Here is a 16,608-nt window from a genome sequence, read left to right on the forward strand (position 1 = left end):
AGGTCCCAAATAATTCCTGGCATCTGTAGGCAAATACTGTGAATTCTACTTCAACAGGAACATATTTATGAATATTGCTGCCTGCATTACTAATGTGGTGAGCAAAGAGCCAGGAACCACACTACCTTGCTAAGCACAGCTGATTATGAACAACAGTGAACCTGTACACTTCGTGATGTTCAGCAATAGAAGGGATGATCAAGTCTCAGGTGGTAGATTAACTGTAATAGGTTAAAATACAAGTTGACTACTCAAATCATGATTCAAAGCTTTTTTGACGAATAATGTTGCCCAATCCCCTATGCAAACAAAACAATCAGACCACATTCATATATTAATTTTTATTTCCCCATACAACATTCACAGGGTCTGCTTTTTCTCTTATTCAAACTAAACTTTTTTTCCCCACCCCCAAACTAAAGAACTGACATTTCAGGACATGAAAAAAAGTTTTGTAAACAGAAAACATCCAACGCATAGCCGAAACCCAGAGGCTTTAGCAATTAAAAACACAGTTATATCCCCTTTAACGCAAGGTGTTTACTTGAGTATCACACCATTAACCAAAGTGTTCATATATTAAAAAGGTGCAGCTTTAACCAAAAGTCACAATGCACTTCCTCACCCACTGCGTGTTAGCATGTGTGTTTTATTATATCCTATTCAGTCAGTTATTTTAAAAACTATATACAGCTATGTTTAAATGTGTATTTGTGCCATGTTTTTAACAACACAAAAATAAAGGCATTTTTAAGCTATTGCTGCATATCAAGCAGCAGGATACCAGAGCATTGGTTCACACACCTAACTTCAATGCAAAGGTCAAGTCCACTAAGCCTCTGCAGTGGGAGTAATATTGAGCTGAACAGTCCCACTTCACACATTCAAACATTGTGAAAGAATAAAAAGACATGTATGCGATGGCTGACCATCACCAGTTCTATACCATTGTTTACCAATTTTGCCAGCACACAGAACAACTCAGTGGAAAAAAAAAACCCAACACGTTTCAAGCTTTAATACAAATGCTTTTGTTGTGGTTAAAGCTACATAACTAATATTCAAACTCCAGAAGATAACAGTGAACATCATCGAAACTAAATCACGTTTTCATTTGACACTTGCACCTAGAGCGTACCACTTGCTTCATTATTGTGTGCAATGCAGAACAAGAAGTACTGAACATCAGCTGCTGAAACACAAGAATAAAGCATATAGGTACAACCAAGAATGTTGTGTGCAGGCACAGACTTGTATCACAAGACAAGAGCAGACTCTTGTTTTCTCATGTTAGTGAGTATATTTCTGGGAAACCTGAATCCCAAAATGGGACTGCAGTATTTAAAATTCAGTACAGGAGAGCAAAACTTCACGTGTAACCCTGAATTTTACCTACATTAACTTCTGAATACCTCTTGAGCTGTTTGAGGTTTTCCTTCTGTTTCTAAAAGAGCAGTCGTTCAGTTCATAACAGAGTACGGCCACTTTTATTTTCTTCAGCCATGACAAGATTTTAAAGTCAAGTCATCTTAGATCATTTTTTCAGACTGTTCAAGTGTCACCTGAATATGTAATTTCAAATTTCTGCTAGCAATAATACAGGCAACTAATAAGGGTTTAGCACTCTTTCTCTGCTCGCCGAGAACTTGTTCAAGAAGCATCTTTTGATTTAGCTAGTAATTCATGACAGATTTTTTTACTTTAGTTTAGTTTGTGTGCATTTAAGAATTGATTGGTCTACTTATTCCTCCAGAACCATTTGAAGGAGTTTAGCCTTACTCTGACCAGCTCAACTTAAACTATGGGTACAAACATACATTTACTACCTTCCACGACCAAATAAAACAGGACTTTACAGTACCTAAGCTACTGAAGACATGAGCAGTGGAAACAATGTAACTCTAACTCTACAAAAAAAAATCACCTGAAATATTTAGAATATTTCCTGACCATTAGCAAAAAGGAGTGGGAATTAGACACATGAGGCCATCATGTCTCTGTACACCACACAGAGGAAAATTTACAGCACTTGCACTATGCAGAATCAATATCAAATTGCCCTCTTAACAGGAAAAAAATTTAGTAAAAAGCTTTTTATGTGCCTAACAGAATACAGCCTCGTCCAGTGCTCATGCTGTGCTGCTTAACAGACCAAACTACTTCTGGTCTTTAATCTGAAAAGCAGCAGCCGTATATTTGAGTACAGAAACTGTACAGTTTCAGTGACAAAGTTACAAGACTCCCTACTCTATTGCATGTTGTTTAAATAAACTTGGAAATTTGGATTTTTTTTGTATACAGAAGTGGATTTCCTGAGTAGTCTCAGCTTAAAATTTCTTTAGTAAAACACTGTAAAAGAGAAAATGCATTTATTTTATTACAGAAGAATGTATGTTTAAGCAATCATAATCAAGTATAAAATGGAGCAAATTCTGAAGATGGAGACTTTCCAGGCTGATGGAAGAATTTGCATTACAATGCAGTGCCAATCTTTCGACAATTTTACAAAAAAGCAAGGGGTACCACTGCATTATTTTTTTAACAGCAAATCAGAACAGTGCACTACAGTTCATCATATTTTCTTCTTTAAAATCCAAGACATTCAGCCTGAAAATTAAAATCAAATCAAATTTTCACATGTATCATCTCTCAGACACTAGACTGTTGGGTTACTTATAAATGTTATACTGCTGATTGTTAATCTTACTGGTAAAAATCAAATTTTTATCAGACAGATAAAAATCTGTCTGGATTAATATCAGTAGAAATAAAGAGAAGCTGAACATTGCCAGATATTTTAGTATAGGAATCAAAAACACTGAAGTTCCAAAGTATCTTTAAAAATATTTCAAATCATGTGTCCCTTTCCTAAGTTTTTGGGGCTGTTTGTGATTTTTAAGAGATGAGGGGTATACACATTTGAATGTTGCATATATTCAGATCCTTTGCACTTACAATTAATTGGAGAACCATTAATCTTTAGAGATGAGTAACACACAATGAACCACTGCTAGTTACGATCCAACACGGGTTGTTGTGGTTCTTTTATCCGAGAAGAAGCTTTTAAGGAGAAATACCTGCCCAATACTAACAACAAGAAGAATGATTGCTTCCCCTATTGACCAGTAGGCCACCCTTGTGTTCAAATCCTCTGCTCTGCTGCGGCCCTGCGCTTCCCTCAGGCGGAAATGAGTCTGATAGTCGATGACAGACTTCAAAGCTTCATGAATTGAAACACACGCAGACTCCATCTGGAGAAACAAATACACACCATGGAATTAAGAACCCTGCAGTGGTTTTGTGCTTTGATACTTAAAATTAGGAGTCATGTAACTTTGCAAGCTAAGGATTAACTCAGTCCAATGTCAGACTAAATAGTGCAAATATAGAAAAATTTAACTTATGTTGATCAAACTTTACACACAAGAATGTGACACTGCTAAGTACAGAAGCAGGTAAAATTGCAATCTAATAAAAAGCAAGTCTCTGAGAATGGTTAAACAAATTTTAAATTCATATGTATTTGGGTTCAAAATGAACATCAAAAACATTTCAGAAATGTCAGTGATCCCCCAGCTTTTAATTCCACAGGAAAAGAAGCAGTTGCTTATAACATTAAATGCACACAGTAAACATTGAATGCTTCTGTTTCACAAGTACGACATTCTTCATTGCTTAATTCTCACTCAAGTTGTACAGCGTCTGTTCTGTTGTCAAGAGACCATTCTCTTACTCATGTATACAAAAAGTGGTTAGAGAAGGCCAATTGTGACCTTTAAGTGCTCCCAAATGCTCCATAACATACTCATATAAAAATACCTAGCAACTTGCCCAATTCCACTGTAATTTTTCATTTAAAAAGTATTACCAGTTTTCCAAGCCCTAGATAATTTTTATATAGACCTTTTCCATTTTCAGTTTTATCTTCTGTAAGTAAAAGTATTCCTCAAGAGATTAATCAATAGATCCTCAAAATACTTAATTTCTAGTAACAATTTAGGTTTCTGTTTTATGGTTAAGAATAAGTATTTCTGAAAATCAAACAGCATAAATTATTATAAAAGGCAATACCTAACACCCTCAAAGAACAACTCTCGGTCACTTCTATCTGCGTCTAACTGTATTTTCAAGCTGATGACTTTCAAGACACGTCTCAACAAGTCTAAGATACTCTTCTCAACAAAATTCAGGAAGAGTTTTTCTAAACTAAGTTTTGCCATTGGTCTCACTGATACATTGTATAAATCTCCTAATTTGCATAAGGGATTTAAACACAAAGTCACTCTGGTTTTAGGGATTTACCTTCAACTCTCCCCATGAAAGGCTGCCCAAATTTGACCACACTACAAGCCTGAAGAGAACTGCAAAAAGAACTTTCTCAAAAAAGAAGGAAAAGAGATGGAGAGATCCAGTATCAAGAATCAGAACACACAGAACGAAGCAGTGCAGAAAAGTGACAAGAAGGAAGAGGCATGAGCTGTAACTGAATTCACAGCAAGTCACCTACTTGTTACAAACCTCAGTTACTGAAGCCTTGTGTGATGTGAATTCAAATCAGACTGGTATTTGGGAAGTGGTATTACTACTGTTGAGTTTAGACTAGCACAACAGTGACCATATCCAGCATTCTTTAATTGCTGCTTAAAGTGAGGTTTGGTGATGGTTATAATATAAGGACGTGTAGGAATTCCTTAAGTGTTCCAAAGGAAGTTTTGATATATCTAGATTGTGTAGAGGTGGTACAAAACTGCCAAATTCTGAGAATATAGTAACAATGATGCTCTGACATTTTGTAGTCTTATAAAAGTCATATATCTAGAAGCCAGCTAAATACAGATGACTTTAGTAATTTGTTTATTTTGCTTCTCCATTTTAAAAATGGTAGTTACACGAGTACTCCTCCCCAAAAAACTCTTACTATTTTAAATACAGAAACAATTCCCAGAGTTTCTCCAAAATCTTGAAATTTTGGAAACCCTATTCCACACCAATATCTAGTTTGCAAAACCCACATTTCAAGAGGCACAAAACTGTGGCATTAAAAAGAAGTTCCCTTAGAAACTTAAAAAACCCCAACCAACTAACCAAAACAACACCAAAAAAAACCCCAAACCCCAAACAATAGTGGCCTTAAGTTTATGTTACTGTCCTAACTTCCTCTTAAGCACTTAGCAATCCCTTCTGAGCTCCATCCTGTGTTCTATAAATCTTATCTTTACAAAGAAAGCTTATCTGTAGTAATTTGGAATATTTTAAGAGCTCCAATCCATTTATTTTCAAAAGTGATGTAGGTATCCAATGCAGCTGAACTTGGAAAAAAAATTGTCTCCACCTAAAAACTTCTGTCAAACACAACAGCATTTTACCTGGGTAAGTGCAGTTACTCTGTTCTCACTAGGAAACAGTGGCGGATCTTCTCCAACTTGGAAATCAAAGTACACAGTTTTGTGTGTGAAAGTAGAGAACTCATTGCTGAAGCAGAATTTGTATGTTCCGTTTCTGGATGCAGTAAATGTGAAGCTATCATATTGTTTCTTCATCTCTTTGTACAATACAACACCATCAGGATCTTCCAGCCGACAGTCAACATCGTAATGACCTCCAGTGATCACCTGAGAACACAAACCAAGATATGGTCTCTTTAGCAAAATGGATATTTATGCATTTCTTCTAAGAAGTATCATCTGTCAAGTGGCACTGCAAAGCTTTTTGCTTTGACAGGTGCTTTACCAATATAATGCATTAATCTGAAAAACTTTCAAAGCAAGTCTGCAAAATTATTTTCCTATGGAAGACACACAGAAAATAATAAAAAATGCTTTAGGTTCAGCATATGTAATGTCAACTGAATTTTCAAACCCTTCGGAGAGCAATTTTAGTTACTTTGTTATAAATGACAACAGCAAAGGCTACAGTAGATGAAGCTCAATGGGACTGCAAAGACATTACTGTAACAAGTCAATCATTTGCTGTATAAACAAGTCGTCCATGGAATCAGTTCATCTGTCTGAGACTGCTAACATGCAGTAAGACATCTCCTTTCTGTGTGGCCAGAAGAGTACCTGCCCAACTGTATCAGCTGCCTTAAACTGCAGGGATGGTGTTCAACCAGTAAAACATGAATTTCAATCTGTCCAGTCTTCCTGCCTGCTCCTCAGCAGAGAAATGTTCTGGGGGTCCTGCTGCCTCCTTCCCGCACAGTTGGACACAGCAGTGCTTCCAAAAACCAGCATATCCAGATAATGCCTTCAAGTGACTCAAAACCTCACGGTCGCAAGGGTTTGTTTGAGGCTTTGATTATTGTTGGTGTACAGAGTATTGCTACCTGGATTCTACAGAAAGACTGTAGGGAGTTTAGGTATTCACAACTTGGTGTTCTGATGACTCTTACAGTAGCAGTTTTACACTTTATCCTTTCCAGAAATTTTTACCTTTAAGATAAAGCATACTGAAAGAGGAAGAGACTTATATCTAAAGGCATATTCATTTTATATGTGTGCAGAAATCACTGAAATATTTTAGTATCTGTGTATATGCACTTCACTCCACTCCACTGAGCATTGTTTAAACTCTCATCAGTTTACTGATGAGTTATTAAAGTTATTAAAATAATGACTTTAATGATACAATTGAAACAACAAACTGGAGCAGCAGCTCCTCCACAAAGATGAAGTTGGCAAGCAATAACATAGCTCTTCATTTCAGAAATACAATCTCCAACTTGACCAGGGTGTGCTTTTTACCAATTACATGAAAGTCACTTGCATTCAGCTAGATCACCCTGAAAGTGTCAGTTTACATCGAGGTGGTAAAGACTGGCCAGAGCTTTGAAGTTGCCCTAGGATTCCTTCCCACAGAGCTTGCCTGTGCCTCCTGTCGGCCCTTAAGACACACTGTCAAAGGACATTCACACAGCACTTTAGTCTACCAGTGGCTAGTCAAATCCAGACTTTTCTTTTATCGATGCTACTCCTGTTCTGGGCACCAAAAAAAATGGCAAGAGCAGGCTGATCTGCACAGTGATATCCAATTCAAAACTGCAGGGAAAGTACTGCACATAAAAGACTTCATGGAAGAAACAAGCAGGGACAAGAAGCACTTGGGCAGGGAAAAAGATACCTAGGAGCTAGAACACATAAGACAGAGTAACAAGAACCAATATATGGCAGCAACTGAGAAAGAAAAAAAATGCAGAACTTCAACAAGAATAGTCAGCCTATAGAATCACACAGCCCCTTCAAAACCCCTCAAAGGTAACTGTGATTTCTGTCATCAAGGACTATTTTTCTTTCATGCTGCTGCTTTACTGTGACTTCATCAGCTAAAGTGCCAGACTGAAAGGCTCCAACCCCGCAGATACACTCACAGGCATCAAAACAGTGATGCTGTACCGCATCCTTGTCCCATCGCCCTTTTACTGTTTACTACGTAACCCCAATCTGAACTGTGCTCTGAAATACGAAGCATCAGCTCTTAAGATGTACTGTGCTGATCCCGTCGGTGCTTCGTAAACCACAAGGGAATTACTTTCACAGCACCTTGTGGGTCAGGTGTGCTTTAGGTATTCTCCGCGCTGTTGGGGCGGGACACGACACGGCAGCGACCAGGGCAAAGACACCGCCAGTTTTCAGAGCCAGCTCTGCGTGTCCCACTCAGCCCTGCACTACACTGACGCCTCCTCGCCGCAGCTGAGCTGGAAACTCCTCACTGGATCCAAATAATCCCTAAATGCCGGAGCCGAGTGGGAGCTCCCGGCAGTGGCCCCTGCTCGGGGCCGCGCCCAGCGGGGCCAGCGCGGCGCCCGCGCCCGGGGCGGCGCCTCCCGGCCGGGTACCTGGAACTCGAGGGTGCACTTGGTGCCCTGGGCGATCTCCTCGTAGAAGCACTGCTTGGCGTTGTCGGGCAGCTCGAAGGTGATCTCGGAGGCCTGCGCCACGCAGGCCGCCAGCGCCGCCACCAGCAGCAAGGGCGGCAGCGGCCCCCGGGAGCCCCGCGGCGGCATCGCCTGGCGAAGGGGGACGCGAGGGGGGCGCGGAGGGGCGAGGGGGCTGCGGGGGCGGCTGGGGCTGCGGGGCTGCGGGCGGGACGCGGCGTGGCCGAGGGGCCCAGGCGGGACGCACAGCTGCCACCCGGAAGCGCCCGCGCGGCCGCGCCGCCTTCACGGAGCGGTTCCGGGATGTGCGGACGTGTGTCCGGCGGGAAAGGGGCGGGAAAGGGGCGGGAAAGGGGGCCGGCACGGTTCTGACGTGTCGCAGCTGGCTGCTTGCTGCCTGTGCTGCGCGGGTGCCCGCGGGTTAAATTGTTCCGAGGGTCCCACCTGGGGCGACCTAAAGCTGGGAATCGTGGGCTCCGAGCGGCGGCGAAAAGCGGCCTCGGTGCCCTCCGAGAAGCGGAGTATACGGAGGGAGGGATTTGGAGAGTTCTGCTTCGCAGATCCTGAAACGTTCAGTGCTCCAGAGAGATAAAGCAGCCGTCAAAGTGCACACGCTGTCTTCAGCAGTATCGGCTTTCAAGTTCTAATCCAGTAAATAGAATCACAGAATAATAGAATGTTAAGGCATTGGAAAGAATCTTAAAGATCATCTAGTCTCAACGCCCCCTGCCATGGGCAGAGACACCTCCCACTAGGTAAGGTTGCTCAAGGCCTTGTCCGACTTGGCCTTGAACACTGCCAGGGTTGGGGTATCCGCAACCTCCTGGGCAACCTGTTTCAGTGTCTCACCACCTCACAGTAAAAAATTTCTTCCTAATATCTAAACTAAATTTCCCCTCTTTCAATTTGTACCCTTTATAACTTGTACTGTCACTACAATTCCTGATGCATAGTCCCTCTCCAGCTTCCCTGTAAGCCCCCTTCAGATGCTGGAAGGTCTCCACACAACCTTCACTTTTCCAGACTGGACAGCCCCAACTTTCTCAGCCTTTCCCAGTTTACAGATTCACAGGAATAACACAAAAATAACCCCCATTCTTATTATATTAATGTTAAGTTCTGTGGCAAATGAGATGGACTAGGGAAAAGAAAATTTGGGTCCAATCTCCCAGGCAGGAGCATGATCTTGTAATCTGGAGTAGATCTGGAGTCCCATTTTGCTCCCCTGGAAAAGGAGTCTTATGTAAGCTTGTTAAACCTGTGATTTTCACCTTCAGCACTGCGTAAGGAACCTGGGCATCAGTTTGAGGACTGTGGATTTCACAGGACAGAGGTACCCAAAATTCATATGTTGAGGACTTGGATAGATATGCAGATGTGGATTAAAGCGAGATGGGAGATGCTTTACCAAGGACCCACCCCACCTCTGAAGCAGAGATTTTCCATCTACAGTTAATCCTCAGATGTTTGCTGCTTTCATTTAAACACACTGTTTTATTTTAGATTGCGTTTAAGTGTTGGCTGATAGCTGACACAGGTCAAAAGCAGATTATATCTAGGCCATACGATGCAGTTCCAGCCATTTTACTTAAATCAGTGACTACAGGCTCATAGAACCTGTGTCACCTAATCACCTTCTTCTTCATATGGCAAGAAATATGTTTCAGGAAGACTCGCTCTGTGATTTTTGACAGCAACTGAAACAATGCTGTACAGCTCACAGCTTCCTAGTTCATTCTTTCCAGCTATTTTAAAGCCTCATTAAATGAGCAAAATGAAGCTTACCTAAGAAATTACAATTGGAAACCTGTCACCAAACAAAAAACAGAAGGAGAAAGATGCAGAGCAGACAAGAAAGGTGTCTGGTGACACCTGTAAAATAAGCAAAAACCCAGACATCCCAACTCCCAGAATAAGTCAGCAAGAACAAATGAGATCACTTCCTTTTCTTTTGGGCTGGGCTCAGAGAGTATAAAACACAAACTGAGTGAAGAAAGCAACTGCCTGCAAGAAGCTCTCGAGCCTGGTTATCCTTATCCTGGTGACCATGGACCACCAAGGATGGAGCCGTCTGCACTCACTGCGTGGCATCAACTCCACTGCATTGTGTACTTGCAGCTCATCTGGGATAGATTTTTTAAGGACTAATGGTTTTGTATATGTAGTGATCATGATAGTAATTGAGAACTAGTTATTAGCAACGTGAACTGCTTATGAACTTCAGTACTTCTTTCGCAGCTTGAAACTGGCTTGATTTATTTATTCCTTGCACACCCTAGTCACAGCAATACCCAATTCCCTAAACAGTACATGGAGCTGTATTTTAGTTTGAAACACTAAAGAGCTGAGCTTTTCTGTTTTAAAACATCACATATGCCTTTGTACTTGTTGATTTCATTACAGTTTTCATTGAGTTAGCTGATTAATAATTTCTAATCCTTACAAGGAATTAAAAAAAAAATAAGGATTAGGTTGCTGGTTCTGCTGTTGCTGTTCCCAGATTCTTCCCAGTTTTCATTGTTCTGTCTCCTTGTATAACCATTCTGTTTGTGAAATAAATAAAAAAAAAATCACATTTTCTTTATCATGTTACTGCACAAATAATATTTTAATATTAAACCCAAAATAAGTTCAATAAATATATTTTAGAGGGAGTCATATGAAGAGTTTTTCTTTCCAACTGGACTATCTGTTTAACTATGCTCTGTTTCCCATGCTCTCAGTGTGGTTCTTGCCTGAGAAAAACCTTTATGATATTTTTCTCTATTATGGCAGAATATTTGCAAGTAGAATTCTATATTCCAACTTTTCCAAAACTTGCATGCAGAGATATATTTTATTAATGATCTTTTTTACCTTAAGTGTAAAGTTAAAATGTAGTTCTCAAAGACTAGAAGAAAACAAACATTCATTTTATTGTTTCAGTTTTTCAGAAATAGGTGGAAGCAACTGCAGAAAGACTGAAGAAACTTCCAAAGTAGAATGAATTCAGATGTCTGTGTTTCTTCTTCTCTGCTCAGTAGCTGAGTCAAGTTTCAGATCTTTTCTCCTGAGGTAGTTAGAGACCTTTTGCCCATATTAGAGGTTGTAGATATGGTTGCAATTTCAAGCAGAGAAAATGAGATCTTATGACTCAAATAACATTTCCTGTTATTTGAGCAGTAAAACAGAAAAAGCTGTTCTTCACCTTTACAATCCTTTAATATGCAGTCCTCTGTACTAGAAGTTTTGAAACGTGTTTTCATAAAATTCATTAGTCAATGTGGTCCTCATATATTTCCATAAATCTAGTTGTGTGCAGTAGTTAAAAAATACACTTCACTATTTTAATTTAATTCTCACTTAGAGTTCATTCCAAAATAGGCTTTATCTTGCTACTCAACCTACCTTTCATGGTATAGCTTCACCATTTTAAGTATCTCAGTTTTAAACATCTTTGCTTTGGGCTTGTTTTGACAGATTTTACATAAATAATAAACCTTGTTCTGTCACGGTATCAAGATTTTAATTCCTCTTTACTTACCGGGACAGTTCTCAATTTTGGATAGGTTAAAATTACTAAAATAAGCCAGTCAGGATATAATACAAATTAATCTTTTTTTCACTTTCCTTCGTACTTTCAGAAGCAGCCTTGAAGAACTCTGGCACCTGCAAAAAACACTGAGTGGCAGTCAAGTATACTGACACAGTTTAATCACACAGTTTCAGTGTGATTTGTGCAAAGTCATGCTGTGGAGGAAAAAATCACCAGACCTGAAAACTGCTTGAATTTATCCTTTTTTTCAAGGTTCAGTGCATTTTCTAACCTCTGTTCTCCTGTTTTCAAAACTGCAGTGAACAAGAAGTGAGCTTGTTTGAGTCTAAAAAGTCAGCGTGCTACTGTCTGTGCTCATATTAATTGATTACATAAAAGCCAAAACACATCCAAACAGTACACACCAAGAAAATAACACATTCCAGTAAAAGTTCTAGATGAAACCCAAATTTAGGTGCACCCAAAATTAAGTATTTACTGTACTTCCACATTTACAGCTTCACAGAGAAACAGACTGAGAGCTGCTGCAGTACAGGGAGTTGGCCATCATGGAATCAGAAGGGAGACTATTGGGAAAGTTGTGACCCCAGCTACCATCTGAAAGACCCCACAATGCACTCTTGTGGAGTCAGTTCTAAGTCTTACTGAAGAGAAGAATTTGTGAATCTGTATTCATGAAAACACAGTCCTTTGATTTTCAATGTCTTTTTAAAATATTTGTAAGTAAGAGCGTCAGACAGATAAGAAGTCTTTTCCTTTTTTTTTTTAATTCAGTGGGGCCGCCCACGTTGCACTGCCCAAGACAAGACTTACGCAGGCATGGACCTTCTGCTCTTCCTGTAACACACAAGAGGGAGCGCTTGGTCACCACAACTTTCATAGAACCACAGGGTCATAGAACGGTTTGGCTTGAATGGCAACTTTAAAGGTCATTTAGTCCACCCCCTGGCATTAAGCAGGGACATATTCAACTAAATCAGGTTGCTCGGAGCCCTGTCCAACCTGACCTTGAGTGTTTCCAGAGATGGGGCACCTCCCAGTTCTCTAGGCAACCTATGCCAGTGTTTCACCACCTTCATTGTAAAAATCTTCTTTCTTATTTATAGTCTAAATCTACCCTCTTTCAGTTTAAAATCATTACCCCTTTCCTTTGCTCTTCTCAGTTTTTGGTTAAAGTATATCCTGTGCCTAGGTTTTTCTTACTTTAAAATGAACTCTTTCAATTCAGTGATAAATGGACATCAGAAAGCTAAAAAAGTTTAAAGTAAAATAGTGGCAATCTCAACCTTACATTATGTTGACATAGCTCAACTGAATGAGCTACAATACCCAAGGCTTCCCCATTGGTTAGGCTTACAGTTCAGCAGGGAAGCCACACTTCAGATTCCAGGACTCTCCAGCAGTGAGGCTTACAAGCACTTCTGAGCGGGGAGCTGCAAAAGCTGCTCCATAGGAAATGAAGAAATGTTACTCCATGAGAAATGTCTGATATTTCTGTATTCTGTGTTCTGACATCCATGGCAAATGTAACCTGCTCTCAGCAATCTCATCTTTGGTTAACATCAACAGCTCCCAATCGTCTCCAGAGACAGGTGCCTTCATCAGCCCTGTTACACAGCATACAGAGCTGGAGTGAGACAGTAGGACCATCCCAATGGTTTCAGTTTCATTAGGACTTAGAGCGCTCAGGGTATGTGAAAGACCAGTTCCTGTTTGTTTTCTGTCTAAAAAACAGACTGGACTTCAGTGGACTTTGTGAAGAGGAGAGATCGGGGAGGGGTGAAAAACCCCAGGAAGAAACAGACAATGAAAGGCTGACTGCACTGAAGTAGATAGGAAAATCAAAGGATGTCCTGGCCAGATTTTACATGAAGAATCTGAAGATTCCAGACATCCTTCTGAAAGCACTCCTCCCAGTGGCTCACCTTTTGTTTTGGTTTATTTTTTTTTCTGAAGTCATGGCTGAATTTTGATAATCCTGTTACACTTTACCTAATTAAAGAAAGACTTGTTCTTTCATATGTGCACTTTTATTCACTTAGATTTATGGTATTTACAATATGCTATAAAACATCCATGCTGATTTGGGCTGTGATGGAGTTAATTTTCTTCACAGTATCTAGTATGGGGATGGGTTTGGGACTTGTCCTGGAAACTGTGTTGATAATTCAGGAATGTTTTCCTTGCTGCTGAGCAGTACTTATGCAAAGCCAAGGCCTTTTCTGCTCTTCACTCCACCCCAGCAGCAAGTGGATTGGGGGCACACAAGGAGCTGGTAAGGGGACACAGCCAGAACAGCTGACCCCAGCTGACCCAAGGGGTATTCCATACTATATGGCGTCATGCTCAGCTTATAAAGCTGGGGGATGAAGAAGGAAGAGAGGGATATTTAGAGAGATAGCATTTGTAGTCCCAAGTCACCCTTATCCATGATGAAGCTTGGCTTTCCTGGAGCTGGCTGAACACCTGCCTGCCCATGGGAAGGAGTGAATTATTTCCTTGTTTTGCTTTGCTTGCATGTGTGGCTTTTGCTTTGCCTATTAGACTGTCTGTATCTCAAGCCACAAGCTTTCTTGCTTTTACCCTTCCAATTCTCTCCCTTATCGCATTTGGTGGGAGGAAACAAGCGGCTATAGGGGACTGAGTGGCCACTTGGGGTTAAACCATGACAACACTTACTATCTGTACACTTATACGTAGTCGGTCTAATAAAATACATCGCTCTGTACAGAAACTGTTTCAAAACATTTTAAACAATATTCGTGCTTCCTAATAATGGACATGTTTTAAAGGCCAAGAACACGGTCAAGAAAAAAATAATTCTATGTATTTTATATATTCCTATTTAAGAAAAGAGGCAGGGGAGACGAGGAGGAGGTGTCACCTTCTATGTCAATTACCAGTTGGAGTGCATGGAGCTCTGCCTGGGGGTGGATGAGGAGCTGACTGAGAGCTTGTGGGTCAGGATTAAAGGGAGGGGAGGGACAGGTGACATGAGTCATCTACAGACAGATAGGAATGACCTCATGATCACAAGCCCTGCACCTCATGGGGAACTTCAACCACCCCAATATTTATTGGAAGGACAACACAGCCAGGAATTAAGCAACCCAGGAGGTTCCTGGAATGCTTTCATGATAATTTTCTTCTCCAAGTGATAGAGAAGCCAGCAAGGAGAGTTGCTGTGCTGGACCTTGTTCTCACCAACAAGGAGGGGCTGGTGGGGGATGTGAAGCTCAAGGACAGCCTTGGCTGCAGTGACCATGAAATTGTGGAATTTGAGATCCTTAGGGCAGCAAGGAGGGAGTACAGCAAGCTCACTGCCCTGGACTTCAGGAGAGCTGGCTTGGCCTCTTCAGAGACCTGCTTGTTAGAGTGCCATGGGTTAAAGCCCTGGAAGGAAGAAGGGTCCAGAAAAACTGGCTAATATTCAAGATTCACCTCCTTCAGGCTCAGGAATGATGCATTCCAAAGAAGAGGATGTCAGGCAAAAATGTCAGGAGGCCTGCATGGATGAACATGGAGCTCCCAGATAAATTCAAACCCTAAAAGGAAGCCTACATAGGATTGGAGCCAGGACAGGTAGCCTGGGAAAAATACAGATGAATTGTCCAGGTATCCAGGGATTAGATTAGGAAAGCTAAATCCCTGACAGAATTAAATCTCTCCAGGGACATCAAGGGCAACAAAAAAAGCCTCTATAGGTACACTAGTGATAATAGGAAGACTAGAGAAAATGAGAGCCATCTCCAGAAGGAAACAGTAGACCTAGTTAGCAAGGAGATGGAGAAGGCTACGGTACTCAATGACTTTTTTGCCTCTTTCTTCACCAGTAAGTTCTCCAATCACACCACCCAAATTGTAGAATGTAAAGGCAGGGATTGGGAGAATGAAGAGGCACACTGTAGGAGAAGATCAAGAACATCTAAGGAACCTCAAGGTGCATAAATCTGTGGGACCCAATCAGATGCTTATTTGGGTCCTGAGGGAACTGATGAAGGAAGTAGCTAAGCCACTATCCATCATATTTAAGAAGTCATGGCAGTCCAGTGAAGTTCCCACTGACTGGAAAGGGGGAAATATAACCCCTGTTTTAAAAAAGGAAACTAAGGAAGGGAAGTTAGAAAGGTCCAGGGAACTACAGGCCACTCAGTGCCTGGCAAAACCACGGAGCTGATCCTCCTGGAAACTATGCTAAGGCTCACAGAAAATACCGAGGTGATTGGTGACAGGCTTCACTGATGACAAATCATGCCTGACAAGTTTGGTGGCCTTCTATGATAGGATTACAGAGACTGTGGATGAAGAAAGAGTGGCTGACCTCATCTACCTGGATTTGTGCAAGGCATTTGACACTGTCCCACACAACATCCTTGTCTCTAAACCAGAGACACGGAGTTGACATCTCGACCACTCGATGGATATGGAAAAAACTGGAAGCTCACACTCAGAGAGTTGCAGCAGCTCCATGTCCAAGTGGAGACCATTGATGAGAGGCTTGCTCAGGGAACCCTGGGACTGGTGCTGCTAAATATCTTTGTCAGTGACATGGGCAGTGGGATGGAGTGCACCCTCAGCAAGTTCACTGACGACACAAGGCTGTGTGGTGCCATCAACATGCTGGAGGGAAGGGATGATGCTGGAGGGACCTGGACAGGCCTGAGAGGTGGGTCTGAGTGAACCTCGTGAAGTTCAACAAGGTCAAGTACAACATCCTGCACCTGGGTCTCAGCAGTCCTGAGCAGAAGTACAGTCTGGGCAGAGAATGGATCAAGAACAGCCGTAGTGTGAAAGAATTGGGGTTGTTGGTGGATGAGAAGCTGGACATGAGTGGACAATGGGTGCTCACAGCCCAGAAAATCAAACCCCACCCTGGGCTGCATCAAAAGCTGTGTGGCCAGCAGGTCAGGGGATGTAATTCTGTCTCTCTGCCCACTTCTGTCTCTGAGACCCCACCTGGAGTGCTCATCCAGCTCTGGGATTCTCAGCAGAGGAAAGACATGGTCCAGAGGGAGTCCACAAAAATGATCAGAGGAATAGAGCCCTCTCCTGTGACAACAGACTGAAAGCATTAGGATTGTTCAGCCTGGAGAAGAAAAGGCTCAGAAAAGATTTTTCTAATGGCCTTCCAGTACCAAAAGGGGCCCTAAAGAGAGCTGGAGGGGGACTTTTAAAGATAACATGTAGTGATAGGACAAGG

At 41.5% G+C, this 16,608-nt stretch overlaps 1 protein-coding gene and 1 long non-coding RNA gene across 2 annotated transcripts; one reads left to right on the forward strand and one right to left on the reverse strand.

Moving 5' to 3' along the window:
- Nucleotides 1-326: 326 nt before the first annotated feature.
- On the reverse strand, nucleotides 327-8,151 carry TMED7 (transmembrane p24 trafficking protein 7). The gene is made up of 3 exons (XM_064641152.1): nucleotides 7,835-8,151; nucleotides 5,367-5,612; nucleotides 327-3,251 (listed from the first exon to the last, which is right to left on the reverse strand). Exons 1-3 carry the CDS (start codon nucleotides 8,000-8,002, stop codon nucleotides 3,015-3,017), a joined length of 651 nt encoding a protein of 216 aa, XP_064497222.1. The 5' UTR covers nucleotides 8,003-8,151; the 3' UTR covers nucleotides 327-3,014.
- Nucleotides 8,152-8,227: 76 nt separating this feature from the next.
- On the forward strand, nucleotides 8,228-14,142 carry LOC135406752 (uncharacterized). The gene is made up of 3 exons (XR_010426460.1): nucleotides 8,228-9,206; nucleotides 10,807-10,927; nucleotides 11,497-14,142. It is a non-coding gene; the product is annotated as an uncharacterized LOC135406752 (long non-coding RNA).
- Nucleotides 14,143-16,608: the final 2,466 nt, after the last annotated feature.

Source organism: Pseudopipra pipra, chromosome Z (assembly GCF_036250125.1).
Source record: "Pseudopipra pipra isolate bDixPip1 chromosome Z, bDixPip1.hap1, whole genome shotgun sequence".
NCBI lineage: Eukaryota > Metazoa > Chordata > Aves > Passeriformes > Pipridae > Pseudopipra > Pseudopipra pipra.

Coding starts and splice junctions, on each gene's coding strand:
- TMED7 (XM_064641152.1), bottom strand. CDS start 8,002: ATGCCGCCGCGGGGCTCCCGGGGGCCGCTGCCGCCCTTGCTGCTGGTG. Junction 5,613..7,834: donor AGTGCACCCTCGAGTTCCAG/GTACCCGGCCGG, acceptor TTGTGTTCTCAG/GTGATCACTGGAGGTCATTA. Junction 3,252..5,366: donor GAGTAACTGCACTTACCCAG/GTAAAATGCTGT, acceptor TTGTTTCTCCAG/ATGGAGTCTGCGTGTGTTTC.